Source organism: Rutilus rutilus, assembly GCF_951802725.1.
Source record: "Rutilus rutilus genome assembly, chromosome: 22".
NCBI classification, from domain to species: Eukaryota; Metazoa; Chordata; class Actinopteri; order Cypriniformes; family Leuciscidae; genus Rutilus; species Rutilus rutilus.
This window is the reverse complement of record NC_140227.1, coordinates 9216253-9242602: the sequence shown is the minus strand read 5'-3', so window position 1 is coordinate 9242602 and position 26350 is coordinate 9216253. Positions and strand designations below refer to the sequence as shown.

Here is a 26350-nt window from a genome sequence, read left to right as displayed (position 1 = left end):
GCACTGTATTAAGGAGAGGATGACCAGGGCCATGTATTGCGAGATTTTGGGGAACAACCTCCTTCCCTCAGTTAGAGCATTGAAGATGGGTCGAGGCTGGGTCTTCCAACATGACAATGACCCGAAGCACACAGCCAGGATAACCAAGGAGTGGCTCTGTAAGAAGCATATCAAGGTTCTGGCGTGGCCTAGCCAGTCTCCAGACCTAAACCCAATAGAGAATCTTTGGAGGGAGCTCAAACTCCGTGTTTCTCAGCGACAGCCCAGAAACCTGACTGATCTAGAGAAGATCTGTGTGGAGGAGTGGGCCAAAATCCCTCCTGCAGTGTGTGCAAACCTGGTGAAAAACTACAGGAAACGTTTGACCTCTGTAATTGCAAACAAAGGCTACTGTACCAAATATTAACATTGATTTTCTCAGGTGTTCAAATACTTATTTGCAGCTGTATCATACAAATAAATAGTTAAAAAATCATACATTGTGATTTCTGGATTTTTTTTTTTTTGATTATGTCTCTCACAGTGGACATGCACCTACGATGACAATTTCAGACCCCTCCATGATTTCTAAGTGGGAGAACTTGCAAAATAGCAGGGTGTTCAAATACTTATTTTCCTCACTGTATGTATGTATTTATATATGAAGTGTGCGTATTTTTCTTGTACCTGTCTCTTCTTCAGGTACTGGTGGAAGGGAGAGACAGAGAGATATTAGGGCAAATGAAGAGAAGGAAAAGGGAAGTGAGGATACCGTTCAAGAAAAAGCCTTTAATTATTTTACACGGCCCCAGCCTAAGGATTTAGACCAATAAATGTAATTTAGGAAAAAATAGGGTTGTCCGTGTGTTTCTAAATTTTATTTGGGTGCATAGGATGGCCTGGGTGGGTATAGGATTTCCCGGCCTGAAATTGTGTCCCAGTCCGGCCCTGTGTTGCTGTAATTCTAAACTTTTTAATAAAATAGCAAACACTATATTTACAAGGTAGATGTAAACAAAATCTTAAAAGGTCAATATAAGCCTTCTCTTTAAATTATTTTTATTGTGTTTTATTAGTTACAAATTTGGGGAGAGCATACATATTCCAAAACTTTCTGAAAATACAGTATGAGAATTAACTGCACAATTACTAGAAATGTTTACCTTGCATATTATACAATTTGCAAGAATACACAATTTGTGAAAAAACTGTTTCCAACTGTGAACCAATTTTATAGAATGTATTTTGTCCTTGCATTCTTTCTTATGGCTCAGTGACACACCTGAATGAAAGGCTCATTATGCATTCATTATGGGTCATTGTCTTCTCAGTTGTGAACCACATCATTATTCATGATCATTCACGCCCCCACGCATATTGTCTTTCCAAACAAAAAGTATCCTATAAAATTTAAATCAATGTATTGTTTTATCTGAATGATTAGGCAGGATGATTTTCAGATCATTTTGAAGCAAAAACTTCCAGCGTCAACATCCATTAGTCAAAAGTCTTGTGGACACATATTTAGTACTTATTTCAGAAACTTTAATTTTTTGTTTTTTTCAATAACCATGCATAAACATTATTCTCTCAAAAATACAAACATGTACATACATGTTGCTCACATATTATGGTAGCCCTGCTTAAATAGAGTGTAATTACACCTTTGCCATTAATATGTTTATAAGCAACTGAAAAAAGCACAAATGTTAGGGCATGTCAAAACATCTCAAGGACCCCAAAAACACCTTAGACCCCAGAGGGTTAATAGGATTTACATTAATATAGCTACTTTTTGAGGGGGGACAAATGCTTGCCGATATTTATGAATATTACTCATTGTGGTGAGCAGGATGAGGCTGAGGTCCGTGAGAGAACTACGCGAGGCTGGTGGTGTGATTGACGATGAGCAACACCTGCGCGACGCACTGGTCGCGTATCTCTCACAGAGGAGTGGAAACATAAAAGGAGGAGCGATGACAGTGAAGGATGAAAGGACCAGGCCTGGATTTTATGTGTTTTGTTTATGTTTTATTGTTTGTGTGCGCGGCAGTCGATTTTGTATTTGTTTATTTATTAAAATATGTTGAATGCTCACCGGTTTCCGCCTCCTTCTTCCCATAACAACATACCTTTACTACACTGTTGCCAAAACCCAGGAGGAAGTGCTGTTAAAGAGCCCTCAACGCTGTGGGGAATCCGTGGTGCCATCGAGCATGGCTGTGCAGAGTCTGTCGCCATGGACGCTCAAGGCCCGCTTCAGTTCACAACCTCATAGCTCCTACCAAGCTATAGGTACCTTGCTAAGGCCACAGAAGTGATCCCTCCTGGCTCCCTGAACTGCCTGCACCTCCCTGGCTCCCTGCACTGCTGGTGTCTCCCTGGAGGTGTCCTCACCTGCCATGGCCCAAGTCATGCTGGAGTGCCCCCCACGGCCTGCGAGGGGGGATGGGGGTATGTGGCAAGCAGGACGAGGCAGAGGGCCGTGAGAGAACGGCGCGAGGCCGGTGGCGTGATTGACGATGAGCGTCACCTGCGCGATGCACCAGTCTCATATCTCTCATGGAGGAGCGGAAGCATAAAAGGAGCAGCGACAGTGAAGGGCGAGAGAGGACCAGCCCTGGATTTTACGTGTTTTGTTTATATTTTATTATGTGTGTTCGCCGCAGTCGACCGTGAGGGGCTGCCACCTTTACTTTCATTTTGTATTTGTTAATTTATTAAAATACGTTGAATATTCGCCGGTTCCCGCCTCCTTCTTCCCATAACAACATACCTTTACTACACACATCCAAACTGTTGCCTTCATGTTTCGTGTTAACAGCCTTGAGGCGCCAAAATGTTGCTGGCTGGATGGCTATCACGTTCTTATGTTGCTATGGTTACTATGTCAATCATCGCAATTATGATTATAATTTAGCTGATTCACTCCCACATATAAATGCAGTTATCACTGCTAAAACTTTGCAGTGTGAACGTGATCACTGGTCCTCGAAACAGCATGAAAAATAAAACTACTATTCAAACTGTCAAAAGCACTCTCTTTAAGCAGTCACTTACTGCGTTCTGCACTCTCATTAAAACTCATACACAATGAAGCTGGACAGTGAATCTCTTATTTACATCGCGTCTAGACTTTGTTGGTTATAATGAGAGGTTTTGCAAAAGTATAAAGCTTGTGCAGATCCATTTAGAGCGAATTCTGCGCATGGGGACTCTACAATTGTCATGTCTAGTTTTGAGTTGTGTTTTGAGCATCCAGTGACCACTCCAGCCCGTGAGCCTGCTTCAGGTCACAACCCCATAGCTCCTACCAAGCTATAGGTACCTTGCTAAGGGCACGGAGGTGATCCCTCCTGGCTCCCTGATCTGCCTACACCTCCTTGGCTCCCTGAACTACCTGCACCTCCCTGGCTCCCTGCACTGCTGGTGTCTCCCTGGAGGTGTCCTAGCCTGCCATGGTCCAAGTCTTCTCCCCCTTCACAGGCCTGGCCCTCCCCAAAGACCTCCTCCGCTCCACCACCCTCCTGTACTTTCTGTTAGTCTTGTTTTGGTTTTATGTTGGGCGTTGGGAGCTGCCCACAGACTGGGGGGATCTGTCACGCCTAGTTTTGAGTTTTGTTTTATGTTCATCTTCTTCTTCTTGTTGCTATTTTACGGCGGTTGGCATCCAGCTTATTGGTGCATTTCTGCCACCTTCTGCTCCGGGGTGTGAACCAGAAAATAGGTTTACAGACTAAATCCCCCTCCCCCACTCACACACCTCATCCCATTCATTCTGCACAATAACAATAATAATAATAATTATTATAATCATGACAACAACAATATTTATACTTTTAACCCTCCTCAATACTACATTTCTTCATATCCTATTAAAAACCCTTATTTCTCTTAAGAAAGTCATAAGAATTCTAGTCTGAACCCTATCACTGCTCAATAACCCTTTTAATGTAATGTTCTGAACTCCCATCTCCCTCAGCTTATTCCTCATCATCTGTTTTATGTTCATGTTACATGTCCTTTATTTTGAAGATTTCCCATTTTCATGTGATTCCCTTGCCCTCATGTGATCCTGTCATGTGCCTCCTTGTTTCATGTGTTATGTTCTCATTGGTTGGTGTAGTGTACTGTTATCTCATTGGTTCATTGTTTGATTGTCACAGGTGTTCCTTGTTAAGTCATTAATCTGTGTATTCAAGCCCTCATGTTTACTTTGTTACTTGTTTGTGTAACTGCTGTTTGGTGAGTCTTAGGGCCCTATCTTGCACCCAGCGCAATTGACTTTGTACACCGACGCATGTATCATTCCTATTTTGCACCCGCGCAAAGCGGACTTTTCCCTCCACAGATGCACGTCGGTTAACTAAGAAATACACTTGCGCTCCCCGGGGCGGTTCAGCGCAAAGAGGAGGCATGTTCCGGCGCAAACGTTCCCTCATGCTATTTTACAGGTTTAGAAAACAATTGCGCCACTGACCGAAAAAAAAAACTGTTTAAAGTCAGTGGCGCGTTGCGCATGTTATTCATATGCTATTTTAAGGGCGCATGCTTGGCCTTAATCAATGTAGCGTGTGCACAACGCGCATACACTTTGATTCTCTCATCTACACACAGACGCAGCAGTTATTTTTGCAAATCATACATTATTATGATAGATAGATAGATAGATAGATAGACATTTTATTATAAAAGCATACATCTAGCTTACACATTTACCCAAATTATCATACGCCTGTTTAACCGAAGTTAATTTGGGTGTGTTTCTCCATCCCCAACGTCCCTGACGAGAACGTCGGTCTCCTCGGCCTTGAACCGCTCCTGTCGTGCGCCTGGCAAATCCGCCGTTATAATAGGAATCCGCTTTAGAACAAGCGCGCCTGCTCTTAAAGGGAATGTGAGATGTCGCTCTGATTGGTTTATTTCACGTTATGCCCAAACCACACCTTTGAATAATGAAGCTACTTCAGACCAACCCCTTTTAGATTTGCGCCAGGCGCAAGAGTCATTTATCCCGCCGGGTAAATAGCAACAGCGCCAAGACCCGCCCACAGAGTTACTTGCGCTTTGACACTTGCGTTTCAGATCGTTAAAATAGGGCCCTTACTCTTTTTCAAGTTCATGTTTGTTTATTGCCAAGCCATGTTTAAGTTTAGTCCTCACATTGAGCAGTTTCCCATTTCCGTTCACCGCGGGGCCTGGTGCAGTTGACCGCCCTAAGGACGGCACTGCAAATAAACCCATACCATATAGCAAATTGTTCATGTTGCCAAATGTTAATTATTCTACCGGCCTGCTATAAACTGCTCAGTGTGGATAATTAGGCATTAAGGTTTAAGGTATTAAAAACATTACAGCTACAAACTTTTTCAAAGCTGCTTTGAAACAATGTGTAATGTAAAAAGAGTAAATTAATATAATTGACTTGTCATTAACAATAAATTGATTACTCCAATATTAGAGAAAGAACAATTAGCAGCATACCTTGACTAACACATAATCTCCAGGTTTAATGGGGACCATCTGAAGTTTCTCCGGTTGAACACGCAAATCTGTTTTAGGAAAAATTACTTTCACATTTCCATCATTTCGACCACAAAGTTCCTCAGAGGTTCTTTTACTCTCCTGTAAAATATAAAGAAAGAAAAAAACAAAAATTCTGTAAAAGCTAATCATGCATAATGCTTAGGGGTGTTAGTCTTTTAGGCATTCAAAACATCGCTAGAGTACGGTGACGCATTGCTGCCACATACATATTATTTTTTCCCCTCAATTATGTCGTAATAACGAGATCTTATGTCGTTAAAACGACATCTTTTCTCGTAATAACGAGATCTTATGTTGTTAAAACGACATCTTTTCTCGTAATAACGAGATCTTATGTCGTTAAAACGACATCTTTTTCTCGTAATAACGAGATCTTATATCGTTAAAACGACATCTTGTTTTGCCCTTATAAGGACATGTGTAGTCATGTACAAAATATGCCTTTATCCACATAAAATTGACAGCCTATCGCGCCTTTATCACACGTTCAAAAAGCTTAAGCAAATATAGCAGCCCCAATCATGCAAAATTAATCAATGAGGCCCTTTTTTGAAAATATATTTTATATAGGCCTATAAGTTTTTTTAAATATGATATATTATATAATAAGATTTTTTTTTGTTAATAGGCTATATCTTCATTACCTAGAGATATAATTAAACAAAAAGTAGTCAAAACACATCTAACAGAACATAGCCTAAGTTGTTGTTTTTTTACAACATTGTGTTTGTGCGAATGTCAATCTTCGTCTTTATAACAGAAGATACAATACAAAAATCTTCAAGATGTATAACGGATTGTCACCTTATAAACAGTCCTTTGGAATGGAATAATAAACCCTTATAATAAAGAAAAAGCTTCAGTGATAAAGATCAAATGCTGTAGGCCTACACACAGAAAAGCAGATGAGCCCAGAATATGAACGCAATGCATTTAATTTCATGTTAAGTGTTTTCCTTCCATAGAAACCCTTTATTATAAAGAAAATAAAGGTGGCTCTTAACGTGTCTTTCTAAGCATGGGAAATGGCATTGCGGTGCGCAGCAAATCCTTTAAATGGTATTTCAATGCAAAACAAATATGAAAAATGCAAGTAGCCAATAAAATAAACAAATTATTGTGGCATTAATTAGCCCATAAACAATATTTATTTTAAAGCCTAAACGAATTTGTTTAAAGAAAAACACCAGCGTTGGGCGTTTATCTGTATAAGTGTTTCAGCCGCCCTTTTCAAACTGGCACAAGAAAATGCAACTGAATTTGATTTGTTAAACATGAAGAGGACTTATCCGTCTGGCATGGCCGCTCACTCTAACGTTAACCTAGAAAAATGTTCGCTATTATTAAGCGCATATCCAAGTGTTTGCGCGGAGTGTGGAGCGCGTACTATATGTGGATGGAGGCGCCGGTGCCATCACTCGCATTTTCCTATCAACAGTGGAAACAACTTAAAATACTCCATCATTTCTGGTCATACAGAAAAGAATAATACATCAGTCGCAACTACTTTTATTTGTGTAAACTCACAACAACAAGAAAACGTTGCGCTTTTGTAAAATAAAATAAAACGACCGGGCTTTCATGATCTCTGTGAATTGGAGCGCGTCTCAAAAATGAACTGAAAAACAGTGTATAGAAAATCCTCACAGACATGAGAAATATAACTATAAAGTTTATTTAAAAAAATGTCCACCAACGAAAAAAAATCCATTCGAAAGCAAATACGGTACCATCTGATTAGGCTATGTAATCCTGTCCGTATGAAAGGCGCATCTAGGCTACATTACAGCGGAGATGTATGGAGATATGTATGCAGGTAGCCTACACTGATTTAGAAAAGACTAGTTAATTAATAAACAATTAAAATGCTTCGTTATTTTTTTCAGACACATTTATTATATCATTAGCCTATAGTCGGGGAGCCAAAGTCTCAAAAGCTCAATAAAATGGGTTGAACCTGACATGGTCTGTCATACTTTTTATTTGTGTTTTTTTCTGTTAACTTTGATCCTAAGAACCAATAATTGGAGGGTCTGCTCTGCCGGAAATATCGCGAAAAAAAATTGTGGCCATTTTAGTGTATGCACCCTTTATTTTTTATCAGAAAAATGTGAAAAATGATTTTTTCCCTCAAATCCTCAGTGGGTTTGGTAGGCTGTCAATAAATGCATTCCAGATACAAAGAACACATTTGCTGACAACATCCACTGAAAAAATAACTCTTAAAACACATTTCTACATGATTTTGCATCAATTTAATGCAAAAAATTAGGCGTTTTCTCACTTTTTTCCAATATTTTCATCTTTACTTCATTGGCAATCAACTATTCCCCCAAGTTATGACATCAGTCAATATGTCATTCTTTTCACCAAACAGTATACTCATTCCACAGAAAAAATCATAAAAATCCAACCAAAATCAATGGATCTGTGATGATTTCACTAATAGTTGATCAGCAGGCTCAGAACCGCAATAGAATTGTAGGCTACTCTCAAAATTCCGAAAGACATATAGTCCATGAGCCAGGGGGGTTGATCGGTATCATCGGGGGGAAAAATGCTATCATTGTTATTTGGCAAGGTATACACCCCTAGTATTAGAAAAATCACGATAGCAGTGCAGGGGTGGTAGCGAAATCACTTTTTTCAGCTCATGAAGTTACTAACCCCCTAAGATAAATTCCGTTTTTGAAATCTGGTGTATATCTGGTTTAGACTCATGCCAGGGATATTGTCAATATTCTATAATATGGTGCTTGGTATCGCTGGAAAGGGGACCTTTTAGGCTTTCATTTAAGCCCAGTACTAAATCTGTCTGACAAACACAGAGGTCACATGACTTCTTTAAACCAGAAATAACACAAATTTTTTCACAATTTCCGCCTAAACTGTATGCTTTATTTTATCCCTGTGGCATGAAAGAACACCACGGACACAAAAGTCAACAACTTCAATACTCAAGGCACTCTGATGACTCAGAAAATGTATAATATACCCATACTATTTATTTGTGAGAGCCTTAAATTAGACTTGTGCAGCCAGCATGAGTCTTCAAACTAGAATAGAGCCAATAGAATGGACAAATAGAATACCCTAGTCCAGGGCCAAATGTTGTAATAAAAACACTTGTAATTGGTTTAACAAAATGTTTCTATCATGTATTTTGATATTCACCCACTTTCAGTTAGAATGTCAGAAAGTAGCTCATGCACTGAATGTTGATGGATTTTGACAAGGTTTTGTCAGTTTTGTGAAAAGATTGTTGGTTCAGTTGACTGGTTATAACAACACTACCAACTATACCATCTTCAATCAACTTCCATTGAGTTCCAGGGGTATTAAATGTAAGTACAAAATACTTTTTCTCTTGTGCTTGTGAATTGGTGGGGAATAGTAGTAGTAGCTAATGTAAGCTTGGTGTTTTTCACACTTAGTATACTTCTTTTAAACTTAAAATAAGAAAGTATACTTTCAGTCTACATTTTATGTACTTCTCAGAAATATACTTAAAATTACACTTCAGTGTACTTGATTTATACTGAGAGAAAAGTCCATGGCCCGTATTCATAAAGATTCTAAGAATCCTCTCAGAAAACTCTTAATTTAGCTTAAAGGAGAACTCCGGTCAATTTTAATATTGAGCTCAATTTTGTAAATTTGGAGTGCTGTCAATACAGAGAACAACGACAAAAATCTGTGTTGCCTACACCGTGCTATCCTCTTTTTAAAATTTGCACCCTGTTGACTTCAATGGGGCTTTGGGGCTTCAAAGTTTTAAACCTGCTTTTAGCCTCTTAACATCCTTGATGTGTCATTACAAGTGCCCAGCCAATGTGAATTATTATCTGGCTGAATTATTATCATTTTTATTCATATCTTTCACATCTACTGTAGTCAGATTCACCGTGTTCACTCTGAAGGAATCACTCACATGACCTGTGCACTTGTAATGACACATCAAGGATGTTAAGAGGCTAAAAGCAGGTTTAAAACTTGCCCCATTGAAGTCAACAGGGTGTAAATTTTAAAGGGATAGTTCGCCCAAAAATGATATTTAAGCCATGATTTACTCACCCTCAAGCCGTTCGAGATGCATGTCAATCTTTTTTCAGACGAACACATTTTCAGTTATTTTAGAAAATGTCTTCGATCTTTCAGTGGTTATAATGTGAAGCTATGGGGTCCACCTGCTCCAAGTCCCAAAATGTGCATGCATCCTTCACAAAAATAATCCATCCGGCTCCAGGGGGATAAACGAAGGCCTTCTGAGGGTAATCCGTGCGGTTTTGTCGTAAAAATATACATATTTAAAACTTTATAAACGAAAATAACTGGCTTCCGGTGGCGGTCGGCGCGCGTTCATGGAGATGGAAGCGTTGTGACGTAGAACGAACGTGACAGCGCAGCCAGAGAGCAGAGCAAAACAAAACTCTGCATTCGTTCTACGTCACGACGCTTCCTACGCTACGTCCTACGTCATATGCCAGCATCCATCTCCATGAACGCGCGCCGACCGACACCGGAAGCCAGTTATTTTCATTTATAAAGTTTTAAATATGTATATTTTTACGACAAAACCGCACGGATTACCCTCAGAAGGCCTTCGTTTATCCCCCTGGAGCCGGATGGATTACTTTTGTGAAGGATGCATGCTCATTTTCGGTCTTGAAGCAGCTGGACCCCATTGCTTCACCTTATAACCACTGAAAGATCTAAGACATTGTCTAAAATAACTGAAAATGTGTTCGTCTGAAAAAAGATTGACATATGCATCTCGAACGGCTTGAGGGTGAGTAAATCATGGCTTAAATATCATTTTTGGGCGAACTATCCCTTTAAAAAGAGGATAACATGGTGTAGGCAATACCGATTTTTGTCGTTGTTCTCTGTATTAACAGCACTCCAAATTTACAAAAAAATGAGCTCAATGTTAAAATTGACCGGAGTTCTCCTTTAAAAACTTTTACGTAGGAGTCTTAGCTTAAGAGCGATTCGGGGACGATCTGAGAGCAACTCTGAGCAAGGAAAAGACAAAAAACTTTCATCTTAGTGAGGAGGCGGGGCTGACCCCGTTGCTATGTATGACACAATCTTTTGAAGACTGTGATTGGCTGGTTGTCCAAGAAGGAAAAAATAGTGATTTTAAGTATAGGGTCTATTCTAAGCCTTCACTTTGAAATTACATGTGACTGTGTACATTACACACTGCTGCATTGTTGCATTTTCCCAGTTGACAAATATCGTAATGTAGTGATTACTTTCATTTCTGGCGCTATTGCATTTCTGCGCTGTCGGAGATGTTAGCGCGTCTCTAATAAGATCAGTCACAAACATGATCCCTGCATGATCTAATCTATAGCGTCTTATTACTGTAACTCACTGTCATCCATTGTCTGCAACACATTTCTTCTCCCTCTTCGTCTTTCTGCCATGTTCTCCTCTGCTGAAGAAACTCTTCAGCCTCGTAAAAGTCCTCGTCCATGCTCCTAACAATTTTGACCTTAAGACCCCTTTTAAGGGTTAAGATGCTTTCTGAATTACTTTTTTCTTTACTGGGATTTTTTCTTTAATTTTAAGAGTAAACGGCCACATTTCTAAGAATTTTCTTAGAATTTTGTCACTAGGAGCGACTCTTTGCATTAAGATTCTTTATGAATACGGGCCCGGGTATATTTGGCCTGTACTTGAACTCAATCTTTTGATCCAGATATACTTAAAAGCAGGGTTCACCAATCTCGGTCCTGGAGGGCCGCTGTCCTGCAGAGTTTAGCTCCAACCGGCTCCAACACACCTTTTTGAAAGTTTCTAGTATGCCTAGTGAGACCTTGATTAGCTGGTTCAGGTGTGTTTAATTGGGGTTGGAGCTAAACTCTGCAGAACAGCGGCCCTCCAGGACCGAGATTGGTGAACCCTGCTTAAAAGAATAATTAAGAATTCAAAGTATACTTGTCTTGTAGTTGTGTTAACTCTTTTGATTGAGTAGTCAATTAAATATACTTTTTTACGTAAAGTATCTTTACGTTCATAGTCTTATGAAACTTACATTGTTTGAAAATATTGATTAGAAAATTGATATAAAACCGATATTTTTCTAATTCTGCATATCGGAATTTTTGTGTAGGCTAGTCCACTGGTCGTGTATATCAATTTACTCTAATTCTACTTTTTTTGTTTAAAATGTTGCCTTTCTTTATGAAACTTACTGACATTCAAGTGTTAAGATTAAAAAAGGATGCATGAAGCTAATAACATGTTTTTAAAAAGTACAGTTAAAGGTATTTTTCAAGTGCAAAAATAATAATGTTACATGTTAAGTGCAAAGTATAATGTTATGTTTACTTAAAGAAAACTTACAAGTACACTTGCAGTATAAACTACGAAACTAGTAGTTTACTGAGAGTACACATCAGTGTGTACTTTCATAAACAAAAAAATGTACTACTTGTATTAAACAGTAAACTACTACTTATAAGTTCACTTGTAGTACAGATGCATTACAAATGAGAAACCTAATTGTGTACTTAGTTTACTACTCTTACAAATACTAAAAATACGAAAAGTGAGCCAATTTAGTCCCAAGCAGTATTGAAATAGTACACAATTTTACTACAAGTACACATTGATATTTGTATACTTACTACATAAAGTATACTTAAAAATATACTTGAAAATTACTTAAGTATACTTCATAAAATGAATATGAAGACATGCACTTTTATGATGAAGAGATGCACTTTTATGATGAAGAGATGCACTTTTATGATGATAGATGCACTTTTATGATGGATAGATGCACTTTTATGATGGATAGGTGCACTTTTATGATGATGCACTTTTAGAATAGATAGATGGACTTTTATGATGAAGAGATGGACTTTTATCATGGATAGATGCACTTTTATGATGGATAGATGCACTTTTATAATGGATAGATGCACTTTTATAATGGAGAGATGGACTTTTATGATGGATAGATGCACTTTTATGATGGATAGATGCACTTTTATGATGGATAGATGCACTTTTATAATGGAGAGATGGACTTTTATAATGGAGAGATGGACTTTTATAATAGATAGATGGACTTTTATGATGGAGAGATGGACTTTTATAATGGATACATGCACTTTTATAATGGACAGATGCACTTTTATAATGGATAGATGGACTTTTATGAGGAGAGATGCACTTTTATGATGGATAGATGCACTTTTAGAATGGATAGATGGACTTTTATGATGAAGAGATGCACTTTTATCATGGATAGATGCACTTTTAGAATGGATAGATGCACTTTTATGATGGATAGATGCACTTTTATGATGGATAGATGCACTTTTATGATGGATAGATGGACTTTTATGATGAAGAGATGCACTTTTATGATGGATAGATGCACTTTTATGATGGATAGATGCACTTTTAGAATGGATAGATGGACTTTTAGAATGGATAGATGGACTTTTATGATGGAGATGCACTTTTATAATGGATAGATGGACATTTATGATGATAGATGCACTTTTATAATGGATAGATGCACTTTTATGATGGATAGATGCACTTTTATGATGGATAGATGCACTTTTAATAATGGAGAGATGGACTTTTATAATGGAGAGATGGACTTTATCATGGATAGATGCACTTTTATGATGATAGATGCACTTTTATGATGGATAGATGCACTTTTATGATGGATAGATGCACTTTTATAATGGATAGATGCACTTTTATAATGGAGAGATGGACTTTTATAATGGAGAGATGGACTTTTATAATAGATAGATGGACTTTTATGATGGAGAGATGGACTTTTATGATGGAGAGATGGACTTTTGGATACATGCACTTTTATAATGGACAGATGCACTTTTATAATGGATAGATGGACTTTTATGATGAGAGATGCACTTTTATGATGGATAGATGCACTTTTAGAATGGATAGATGGACTTTTATGATGAAGAGATGCACTTTTATCATGGATAGATGCACTTTTAGAATGGATAGATGCACTTTTATGATGGATAGATGCACTTTTATGATGGATAGATGCACTTTTATGATGGATAGATGGACTTTTATGATGAAGAGATGCACTTTTATGATGGATAGATGCACTTTTATGATGGATAGATGCACTTTTAGAATGGATAGATGGACTTTTATGATGAAGAGATGCACTTTTATGATGCATAGATGCACTTTTATGATGGATAGATGCACTTTTATAATGGATAGATGCACTTTTAGAATGGATAGATGGACTTTTATGATGGATAGATGCACTTTTATAATGGAGAGATGGACTTTTAGAATGGACAGATGGACTTTTATGATGGAGATGCACTTTTATAATGGATAGATGGACTTTTATGATGGATAGATGGACTTTTATGATGGATAGATGCACTTTTATGATGGATAGATGCACTTTTATAATGGAGAGATGGACTTTTAGAATGGATTGATGGACTTTTATGATGGAGAGATGGACTTTTATAATGGACAGATGCACTTTTATAATGGATAGACGCACTTTTATGATGGATAGATGCACTTTTAGAATGGATAGATGGACTTTTATAATGGATAGATGCACTTTTAGAATGGATAGATGCACTTTTAGAATGGATAGATGGACTTTTATAATGGATAGATGCACTTTTAGAATGGATAGATGCACTTTTAGAATGGATAGACAATAATAGATTTTTACAGCGATTGATTCCAACAATCTTTTCACAAAACTGTGAACCATCAACATCAACATTCAGTGCATGAGCTACTTTCTGACATTCTAACTGAAAGTGGGTGAATATCAAAATACATGATAGAAACATTTTGTTACACCAATTACAAGTGTTTTTATTACAACATTTGCCCCTGGACTAGGGTATTCTATTTGTCCATTCATTGGCTCTATTCTAGTTTGAAGACTCATGCTGACTGCACAAGTCTAATTTAAGGCTCTCACAAATAAATAGTATGGGTATATTATACATTTTCTGAGTCATCAGAGTGCCTTGAGTATTGAAGTTGTTGACTTTTGTGTCCGTGGTGTTCTTTCATGGCACAGGGATAAAATAAAGCATACAGTTTAGGCGGAAATTGTGGACAAATGTGTGTTATTTTTGGTTTAAAGAAGTCATGTGACCTCAGTACTGGGCTTAAATGAAAGCTTAAAAGGTCCCCTTTCCAGCGATACCAAGCACCATATTATAGAATATTGACAATATCCCTGGCATGAGTCTAAACCAGATATACACCAGATTTCAAAAACGGAATTTATCTTAGGGGGTTAGTAACTTCATGAGCTGAAAAAAGTGATTTCGCTACCACCCCTGCACTGCTATCGTGATTTTTCTAATACTAGGGGTGTATACCTTGCCAAATAACAATGATAGCATTTTCCCCCCCGATGATACCGATCAACCCCCCTGGCTCATGGACTATATGTCTTTCGGAATTTTGAGAGTAGCCTACAATTCTATTGCGGTTCTGAGCCTGCTGATCAACTATTAGTGAAATCATCACAGATCCATTGATTTTGGTTGGATTTTTATGATTTTTTCTGTGGAATGAGTATACTGTTTGGTGAAAAGAATGACATATTGACTGATGTCATAACTTGGGGGAATAGTTGATTGCCAATGAAGTAAAGATGAAAATATTGGAAAAAAGTGAGAAAACGCCTAATTTTTTGCATTAAATTGATGCAAAATCATGTAGAAATGTGTTTTAAGAGTTATTTTTTCAGTGGATGTTGTCAGCAAATGTGTTCTTTGTATCTGGAATGCATTTATTGACAGCCTACCAAACCCACTGAGGATTTGAGGGAAAAAATCATTTTTCACATTTTTCTGATAAAAAATAAAAAGATATTTCCGGCAGAGCAGACCCTCCAATTATTGGTTCTTAGGATCAAAGTTAACAGAAAAAAACACAAATAAAAAGTATGACAGACCATGTCAGGTTCAACCCATTTTTGAGACTTTGGCTCCCCGACTACTACTTTTGCCGGTGCTTTGCGGCAAGTTTTATGTATACGCTTGAGCGCGGAATATAGGCTATAGACTACATGCACCCGGGATTGAATATAAACGTACGATTAGTCCTAATTGCTTAAATGAATGACTACTAGTCTAGAAAAATCCTTTAGTCAATCCTTTATGGCAACTCTAATCAATAGCCTACATTTAATATTTTACATTATTTCATTAGTAATTAGTATCCATCTCTTCACATTAAATTAGTTGAGTTAGCATAATTAATGAACTAATAAAATAATAAAATAAAATTTAAATTAAGATCCTAACCATATATTTCTATATAGCATTGCTTATTCCACCACACAACGGACTGCTTATAAGGTGACAATCCGTTATACATGTGAAGATTGTAGGCTGTATCTTGAAGATTTTTGTATTGTATTGTATCTTCTGTTATAAAGACGAAGATTGACATTTCGTTAATTAAACGAAATTAGAACACAATGTTGTTAAAAATAAACAACTTAGGCTATGTTCTGTTAGATGTGTTTTGACTACTTTTTGGTTAATTATATGTCTAGGTAATGAAGATATAGCCTATTAACAAAAATAAATCTTATATATAATATATTATATTAACAAAACCTTGTAGGCCTATATAAAATATATATATTTTTAAAAAGGGCCTCATTGATTAATTTTGCATGATTGGGGGCTGCTACTATTTGCTTAAGCTTTTTTGAACGTGTGATAAAGGCGCGATAGGCTGTCAATTTTATGTGGATAAAGGCATATTTTGTAGCCTACATGACTACACATGTCCTTATAAGGGCAAAAAAGATGTCGTTTTAACTACATAACATCTCGTTATTACGAGAAAAAGATGTCGTTTTAACGACATAAGATCTCGTTATTACGAGAAAAGAAGTCGTTAAAACGACATAAGATCTCGTTATTACGAGAAAAGATGTCGTTAAAACGACATAAGATCTCGTTATTACGAGAAAAGAAGTCGTTAAAACGACATAAGATCTCGTTATTACGAGAAAAGATGTCGTTTTAACGACATAAGATCTCGTTATTACGAGAAAAGAAGTCGTTAAAACGACATAAGATCTCGTTATTACGAGAAAAGATGTCGTTTTAACGACATAAGATCTCGTTATTACGAGAAAAGATGTCGTTTTAACGACATAAGATCTCGTTATTACGAGATAATTGAGGGAAAAAAATAATATGTATGTGGCAGCAATGCGTCACCGTACTAGAGCATCTAAGAGCATTACAAAAGTATCTAAGAGTAAATCTACAACAATTTCCCCTTCCCACTAAAGGCAATCTGTAATCAGATGAAACTGATAAAATAAAATTGATATCAGAAGCAATTTAAAAGAAAATAAATAAATAAGTATATTTGGTGAAATGTTTCATGGTTCCATAAGGCTATATTTGGAATAACATACTACCTGGCTACTGATTAAGTATACAGCTCTGAAAAAAAAAAGAGACTTTAATCAGCATTTCTTCATGTACGGCAGCCATTCCTCTCCAGTGTCTACTGAATTCCAAAAAAGCACGCTCATTCTACTTAATGAGCTAACAATTAGGTGATCACCTGAACTAAATCATATTTAACAAGGAAACCTCTGACGTGATCATCACTATCCTCTTGTAATTGTAATAAACCCAATTGTTTAGTCAATAATTCAAGAAGGTACAGACTTTACAGTTTAATGTGACATGTAACTATGTATCGTTTCTTTTGCAACAACTCTATTATTTTTCCAGTCATAGACCAGCGCTCAAGCACTGACTAGAATCCAGCGCTGACAAGAATCAGCATTCACGTGCTCAAAAATGTGTTTCGCGCTGACAACAATCTAGTGGTGGCTAGAATCCAGTGCTGACTAGAATCACGCAGCGGAGGAATGGAAAGTTGACAAGCCATTAAAAAAGGATTGACTTAAGAACCACTTATATATTTTCAAATATTTTCAATAAATCATATTCCCATTCACTCCGGCGACAAATTTTTAAATTAATTAAACCAAATTCTATTTATAAGGTAAAACTTTTATATTTTTAGTCATTAACTAATGCCAATGCCAATGCCAAAATGTTTTCTTTGTTCACCAAGTAATTTACTGGTCAGTCATTATTGTTAACTCGCAAGACTGTAAGGAGAAAATGACAATTTGATGGATAATAATAAAAAAAAAAGTAATCACATTTTGGTAATGTATTAATTCCGCCATCACATCTGAGCGTGAAACGCTGCTTGGGTAGTTTCAAGATCGTTAAAAATAATTAATACAATAATAATTTAATTGTTTGTATGTGTTTATTCATTTTAGAAGATTTTTTTTTTTTTTTTACTGATTATGAACACAAATTAATAATGACAAACCAAATTAATTGTAATTGTATTAATTATACCATTGATGAAAACAAGCTGATACCAAGGTATTTTAGGGCTACAATTCTAACATAATTTTTCATGAAAAATCATGATTGTATATATATATTTTTTTTTTAAGCAAGGTTAATGCTCTCCTAAATGCGTAATAAAACCTAAGTGCAAACATTACCGCTTTAATGACCGCATAGCCTACGGTCGTTTTTACTGTCCAATGACAGCCCATCGTATACCTATTTTGAGTGGCATGGGAGAGAGTTGGAAGTTCATTTGTTGCCCCTGCTACGAGTTTATAATAGCATATTTTAACAACATTTTCAAATGGATAAAAAAAAAGAAAAAAAGCCTAAATGTTTTTAAATGTTGGCTTTATTAAATTATGTTTTAAACGTGAATGAACAGTCTCATATGTCTATTTATTTTTAATATAGGCCAACTATTTATTTATTTATTGTTCTATTTTATTAAACATTTTTACATTTAACACGAATAATCAAACATTTAACATAAAACAAGAATTGCACAACAATTTTAAATGTCTACTCATTTGTCCATTTTAAAATGATAAGGGACCTGGATAATAGATAGAGGCCCAAAAAAGGTTGAGAACCACTGCCTTAACATATAATCTATTATAAATTCTATAACAAGTTTGTTAAATGTACCACAATAAATACAATAGAACATGATAAATATTGGAAAAACATTCCTATGAATAGCAAATTCTGAAAAAATATATAATTTTGTAGTGGTCTAATTTTTTTCCAGAGCTGTATAGTATGCAAACTGTGCAAATATTCAGTATGCATGGAATACTCCGATGACATACCAGAGCATACTTTCATAATTTCTCATACTCATGTTGTTCCAAACCTGTATGACTTTCCACAAGATTATATTTGTTAAAAGCGTTTTAAATGTTTTTGTCCATACACTGAAAGTCACTGAAACAATCCTCAAGCAACCCTACACGAGGTGGAGAAAATTAGGCAAAATATCATGAAGTATGATGTTATACTCACTCCCTCTACCAACACCAGCTGTGCACTGCCAATAAAAGCCATGTTGACTTTAGTTGCCTCTTCTCTAAAAACAGAGATGAGTTCCTCCAGACGACGCTGTTTCACTGGCACAGGAACATCATCTTGCTGCCGATGATACGCATGGGTTTTCTAAAAATAAGCAAGAAAAAAGCCATTGTCATTTTAATAAATGTTGTTTTATTTTTTTCAATATTAAAATACTTTTTTCTATCCCCGTTTTTTAATCAATTATTCTTAAACTTTATGTTTGGTACCAATTTTTTTAACTAATGGATTTAATTGCAGGTTATACTTATTAGTAAATAAATGTATCTAATATGACCATCAGTGAACAGACTGATGTTATCATACTGAAACATTGATAAAACTCGACAAAACATCATAAACAGATTTAAATTGTTTTCAGTCATTGGAAAGAGTGACATATTTGCCATTAAAGCACTATGCTCATTTTGGCCCATTTTCACTGTTGCACAGCGGTTTTCCACAGTGGTGTCAGCAGAATAATATAGGGTTCATAGACAATTGGAAAAGTTTTTGGGGCAGACCTGACCTGTTAAAAAGAGTTGTGGTATTCATCCCTTCTGGGATGGTGCCGCCCTTCTCTATAGTAATATGGCACATAGTCTTGGAGTTGACCTTGACCTGACCTAACTGGGGCCCAGGTCAGGAAGCAGACAGACTGGCTAGACAGACTGGCTAAACCGACCGTCTGCTAGCTGTCTCACGTCACAGAAGTAAGAAATCCCAACACATAGAGACTCTTTCACCAAGATATCATCACATACAGACTGTGTCTGTTCCCCGAATTAGAAAATACAAAAAAACTACCAAACCCATTTAAGGGTAAAAATTTAATTGATGTTCAACAAATAAAAAACAGATAGAATACAGATGAACAACTGATAAAACTTGGTTTGGTAAATATTCGAGATTCAGATAAAAAGTTGTCGTTTTATCTGTACAGAGTCACCATGTGGCTACAAGGACGCGATAAATAATTCTGTTTTATAAAATTTTAAGGCCAGACAAGTAGTTTGTTGAGGGTTGATTTGTAAAGAAGGACTACACGCCAGCGCACATATATATTCAAACGCGCATACCTATGGACTGAATACGTGATGCACATGTGTGCACATGTCTGTGTTTGCGCAGAGGTTTGCACAAAGGTTGCGTAGGTTTGCGCAGAGATAACTGATAATCGTTTGCACCTTGGAACCTATTTCCGGGAGTGCATTCTCAAGCCGCCAGGCACTGTTTTGTGCGGATGGGCGGCACTCCGGCTCCGCATTGAGGGTTTTCTGTTAGAACTGTGTCTTGTTAGCGGCCCCTAAGTTAATAACTAATGATCTTCGCAACGGAAGTGAATCAATCAATCAAAACTAACTTTAGCTGGACAATAATTTTATCCTAGAGCTGGCAAAACAATCTTTGTTACTGTAATTTCCTATTATCACTGTAAAGCTGCTTTGAAACAATTCATATTGTTAAAAGCGCTATATAAATGAAGGTTACTTGACTTGACTTGACTAAACTCTATTGGAGTTAGGCAACACGTGTCAGGACCCACTCATTGTCATTATCATACTTTAGATCTAATATTGTCACATGGAATCATTGTTGATGCCGTGGTTTCTGCAGAAGAGTGATGACATCTCAGATCATTATTTAGTCTTGTGTATACTTCATTTAGCCAAGGCTGCAAAGCCGACTCCCTGTTATAAATATGGTAGAACTATCACTTCTACCACTAAAGATAGCTTTATAAATAATCTTCCTGATCAGTTTAATATCCTCAGCATCCCAGATAGCTTAGAAGATGTTGCAACAGAAACTATTGACTCTTTAGACACAATTGCGCCTGTGGTAGATTTTTTCTTATTTCGCACCTGACCTAAGGCTGAATCCCAATTCTCTGTCTTACCCCTTCCCCTACCCCTACCCCTTCGTCTTACCCCTAGCCCTTGTCCCTCGAAACCGAGTGGTAAGTGCTAGGGGTGAAAACATATCCCTATGAAATGAGACACCACTTGGTTACATCATCATACATCGTTACTAATATTTTTTATACACACGCATGGTGTTTTGTACAGATGGTGGACAACCAGAATGAGACTTTTACCGCCGCCGTTCCCGCGGCGGCAAAATTGCGATGTGTATTTGCTGCCTTTTACCGCTGAGTGGCGCAGTATCACAGACTTTGAAAAGTGTCAGTTTATTCTCTTTATGACGTAATCTGCCGCGGCAGTAATCTGAGCTGAGAGGCCACAGATAAATTCAAGATAAATATTGTGGTTAAACGAATTCAAATTCATTAAATTTAAACAAAGTAGACACGTTAAAATTGTGTGCCAAGTTTTTCTATAATTTAGAAAGGCTATGTCAATAGGTTAGGCTACTTGTCATTTACTTACATAAAATTAAAACATTTTCAGGACTTGCAGTTACTAACCGATGTTAGTCGGTTTAAGCATTCTTTGTTATATTCAGAATTAAATAGGCTTACATGTTGTTATGATTATCAATTGAATTATTTAATAAATAATCAACCACAATGCCTATTAGCCTACTGCCGCAGCAAAAATAAACCAGTCGAATTTCAAAGTCGTTCGCGAAATGACTAGGCTATACCGGGTGGCGCAAGTGACAGGGCAAAACAGCAGCAACTGCGGCATTTTAAAAGGTAAGTTTCCTATCTGTTTATTTAAAAAAAAAAATTTGAAAAAAAAAAAAAACATGGTGCAAGATCTTGTATAAAAAAAAAAAAACGTTTTTCATTATTTGAACAAAAATGAGACTGATTGAATATGTAAAAATATAACCAAACAAAGCAGAGAATAAAACAAACTTTTAGGGAAAAAATATAGGCCTATTATGCTACAACAGAATTGGTTAACATTAACGAAAGCAAAATATGTAAAAATACATTTAAAACAAAATAAAACAAAACAAATTCGTGGCCGAATTCAAATCGGTTCAAATACCGAACAAACAGTAGTAGACCTAGGCTATTCAGACGATAGCTCTGTGGTCAATGCATTAACAATAGCCTCTCGGAGCATCAAACGATCTGAGATCGAATTTCAGTGTAGCTGACAGTGTTTATGTTTTTCCGTTCTTGATGCTTAAATATGCATCTGTTTATTAAAGTCAATCGTCTTGTTTAATTATCAATTGTACATTACAACATAAATTTGCAACATTCCAGTTGTGCCGCTGCAAAGACGACACATCTGATGAAGGAAGACTGTCAGCCGATTGCACCAGAAAATGAAGAACATAGCTACACTGGAACGTTAGGCCATGTCGCAACGAGTGAATCGTGGCCGAGTGGTTGAACTTACGTTACGATCATTTAGATGACACGGGTTCGAATCCCGAACTAACTTGGACTACTGATATTTTTATATTAGCCTATTAATGCGTTTAAACGACAAACAATAAAATCAGAACCAGTATTCTGTTGCGTTCATGGTTTCAGTGGCAGTAACAAATAGCTTTTGTTCCTTCAAAGATACAACATGCCTTGCTGAATTCACCTTACAATAAAACGAGGTGGGTCGCGAATTAAAGAGCTCTGTATCTGCTAAATTGAAATTGTGTGTGGAAAACCTTTAAATACAATCAATAAAACTACAATATATAATTTAATAAGATATAGGGCCTACTGTACATAGGCTATGGACTTTTGGAGATTTTGAGATTAATCCTTAAAAGAATTTAGCCTTTGCCTGCTCATCAGGCTGGCTCCGACACTCTCCATATGAAAGACGGAACATTAACACCTCTGTCCTGCACCCCCACGATAAAGCAACTATTGCCTTCTCCAAACCCCCCACAGGCTATAGCTGAGTTTGCAAAACAAAACAAAGAGTTTGCCACTCGTCGTGGTGTGCCAAAACACTTAATTATAAACTTCAATATTTCATTCAAAACAATCTCAAAACGCTTTGTGACATTTTGAAAAGCCGTGGATGCATTACTGCCACTGGAACCATGAACGCAACAGAATACTGGTTCTGATTTTATTGTTTGTCGTTTAAACGCATTAATGCATTAATAGGCTAATATAAAAATAGTATTATCAGTAGTCCAAGTTAGTTCGGGATTCGAACCCGTGTCATCTAAATGATCGTAACGTAAGTTCAACCACTCGGCCACGATTCACTCGTTGCGACATGGCCTAATGTTCCAGTGTGTGTTCGCTCAAACGCTCTTCATTCAAATGAACGCGCCGCCGCGTTTGTCCAACACTAATTCAACATGCCAGAATAAAACCTGGCTTTAGAACAATGCATAGCGCCACTCGTCGTGGTGTGCCAAAAAAATTACAATAATTTAGTTTCATTTATTTCAGTGTTAATGTTTGAGTTAAAAAAAAATCCTCTACAAATTAAATTAACACAAAGTCGGCTATAAGAGTCCTTTATAGGCTACGTAAAAAGGCAAAGGGCTTACAGTCTTAACATTTAGGCTACTTTGCTTAAATTCGATACATTTATTTTCAGTAGGGCCTAATAAATTTGTAGGGATGTAATTTCAGTATGCTTTACCAACGCTATGTATTCAGTTAAAGTTCCAAGAGGTCTGGTCTCTATATTTCCTTCCCAGCTGACACTAATATGCAAGTGCACGGCAAAATTCTATTCTAAAAAAAAAGTCTATAGGCCTACTATACTGCCTGAATTTAAATAAGTAAGAGAAGCAAATATAACAGACACTAATCATGGAGGCGCCCGCGCGGTCACTTGCATTGCACGTTGGAGCGCATCTCATCCTCCTAACTTAACGAAACTCAGCGTATGCCTCACACAGACATGATAAATACATCAAATACACAAAGCTTGAAATGTCTTCAAACGAAATAATTCAAAACGAAAAGAAAAAGGCTACTCTCTGATTATGTCTATATGTGCATCTCTCTCTAGGTGCGTTCACTACAAATATGGCGATCGTCAACTTCATCTTTGCAGTCGACACTGTCAGAAAACACTAGTTTATTGATAAAAATCAATGCACGCATCACCGGATTTACAAATACACATCTTGCTTGTTGCACGCACACATGTCGAAAAAACGAAATATTATGTTGAAACATTATTATTAATAATACATCTTTTAGAATATTTGATTAAATGCTGATTGTTGCGCTTGTTCAATTTAATAAAATTAAAACTTTAATTGTGATAATTAAAATAATTGAAAATGAAATATTTAGTGGCCAGGTTTTGCTAATTTATTATATAGGCTATTATATGCCTATTGCCTATATTAAGTAGGTCATATTAAGACAAGGCATGTATTAGTTATTTTAGCTGTTATGAGAAAAATAAATCTAACGAAATCTAAAATCTAAATCTAATAAATCAAAAAAATAAATAAATCTAACGCCAGTTCAACATGCCAGAATAAAACCTGATTTTTGAACAATGCGTAACGCCACTCGGCCTGGTGTGCCAAAACACTACATTTTAAACTTCAATGTTTAATTCAAAACAATCTCAAAACGCGTTGTGACATTTTTGTAAAGCAGTAGCCAAGCCTATATACATTAAGGGCATTGAAACCAGGATCTTAACTAAAACGCGTTCCGAGTAATCTCTCAAAAATTATGCCACACTACTCCATGTATTTTTTTTTTAAGGACTGCTTTTGAAATCACTATAAATTACTATGCAATTGTATCACTCACGAGAGCTCTTCATTTATCTAATTCCTCAATAGAATAGTAAAAATATTCCGCGTCATTGCTCCTAATATCGTCTCTATTTTTAACTTTTGATTCTATTTTTTCAGTTCTAAAATGTATTCTATCTTTGGTTCTATTCTGTTGTAGCCTAATAGGCCTATTTATATATATGAAAAATATGCCTATTAGGCTTAGGGTTTTATATTTAACCCACTTACATTTTAAAATGCGGCAATTGCTGCTGTTTTGCACAATGTCCCTTTGCGCCACCTGGCGGTCATTTCGGGAACGACTTTGAAATGCGGCTGGTTTATTTTCGCCGCGGTGATTTCGCCGCGGCAGCTGGCGCGGCGGTAATAGGCATTTTGGTTGTCCACCATCTGTATATCTGTTTCAGTTATCACTGTTTTGAATGTCACTGATGTTCAGAAACACTTTCTTTGTTAACAAAAATCTGTCTTTATTGGCCAATAAAGTAAACATAACAGGCAAAAAAAATCGGATAATATTTTCATCTTAGAAACTTCAGCTCGTTTTCATCCCGAAAGTGGATCAGCTGCCGGGTTTCCTCCTGCGTCCCTGTGTGATACAGGACAGTATATGTAACGTTAAAGCACGTATCGATGTCTCCAGTGTTACCATGCAACGTCCTCTTTTTCCTGGACATGTCGCCTGGATTTCGGGATCACGCTTTTGCTTTCTGCCGTCGCTATTCATTATGTTTACATGCACAAGGTGTAGTTTCAATCGGACTGAATTCATTCAAATCGGTGAATCTGAATGTAGTGTTTAACTTACATGAACGCTAAACAAGTGATCGGTTTATGTGTGTTTTAGCATTGCTTAAATTCCTGTGTTTTCGTATCAGTCGGGATCCATTTGAAGCTGAATGCATGACCTGCAAAGCTGGCACATACGTGTCAGTGTCAAATAATGTACACATAATGAATGGTGACTGTAGAAAGCAAAAGCTGAATCCCGGACATTTTGGGCGATCTCGAAATCCTGGCCAGACATGTCCGGGGAAAAGAAAATTCACTGCTTATAGTTTAGTTAAAACTGTAGACATGGAGTCCATTCAAGGCTAGTCTGAGAAATGCGGGACTGATTGTGCAAACCAGCAATGTATCGTTAGCATAGCCTAGCGTAGCAGACTAGTGAATTTTAAAAACGTTTAAAAACATTTCAATTAACAACATGGTTGCAAATATATATGTACATGACTGTGTAGAGCACAAAACAAGACTGTCATAATTTTTCAATCAATCATTTAAGCCGAAAATACTTACATTTATGGGACTCTCTTGATGGTATGTCCGCTATTGTTGCCGGTTGCGCAGTGCATTCTGGGTACCCCTTGGTTTCAAGTAAGCTCGCGAAAATTCTTGGTTTTAAGGGGTATCTACCCCTTCCCCTTAGCCCTACCCCTAGATCAAAATGAGAATTGGGATAGCCCTTACTCTCACGTGAACGTGCAAAACTAAGGGGAAGGGGTAAGGGGAAGGGGTAAGACAGAGAATTGGGATTCAGCCTAAGTCTACCTGGGTCTCGTCTACAGTCGACGTTAGTTTCCTATAATGTTTATACTCTATACTCCTCATCGATGTCGGCCGAGTCCTCTAACTCTATACTCTAGCGCGTTTCCTCATCGATGTCGGCTGAGTTCCCTAACTCTATACTC

The 26350-nt window shown here is 36.9% G+C and overlaps 1 protein-coding gene across 3 annotated transcripts in view; it reads right to left on the bottom strand.

Annotated features, from left to right (window-relative positions):
• Positions 1-26350, bottom strand: part of cdk5rap1 (CDK5 regulatory subunit associated protein 1) — a 130661-nt gene that overhangs the window by 18252 nt on the left and 86059 nt on the right. For all 3 annotated transcript variants that reach the window (XM_084395278.1, XM_084395276.1, XM_084395277.1), the window contains 2 exons: positions 18960-19109; positions 5464-5604 (listed from right to left, as the gene is read on the bottom strand). In XM_084395278.1, coding sequence (XP_084251404.1) covers positions 5464-5604; positions 18960-19109 — 291 coding nt within the window. The remainder of the gene's footprint in view (positions 1-5463; positions 5605-18959; positions 19110-26350) is intronic.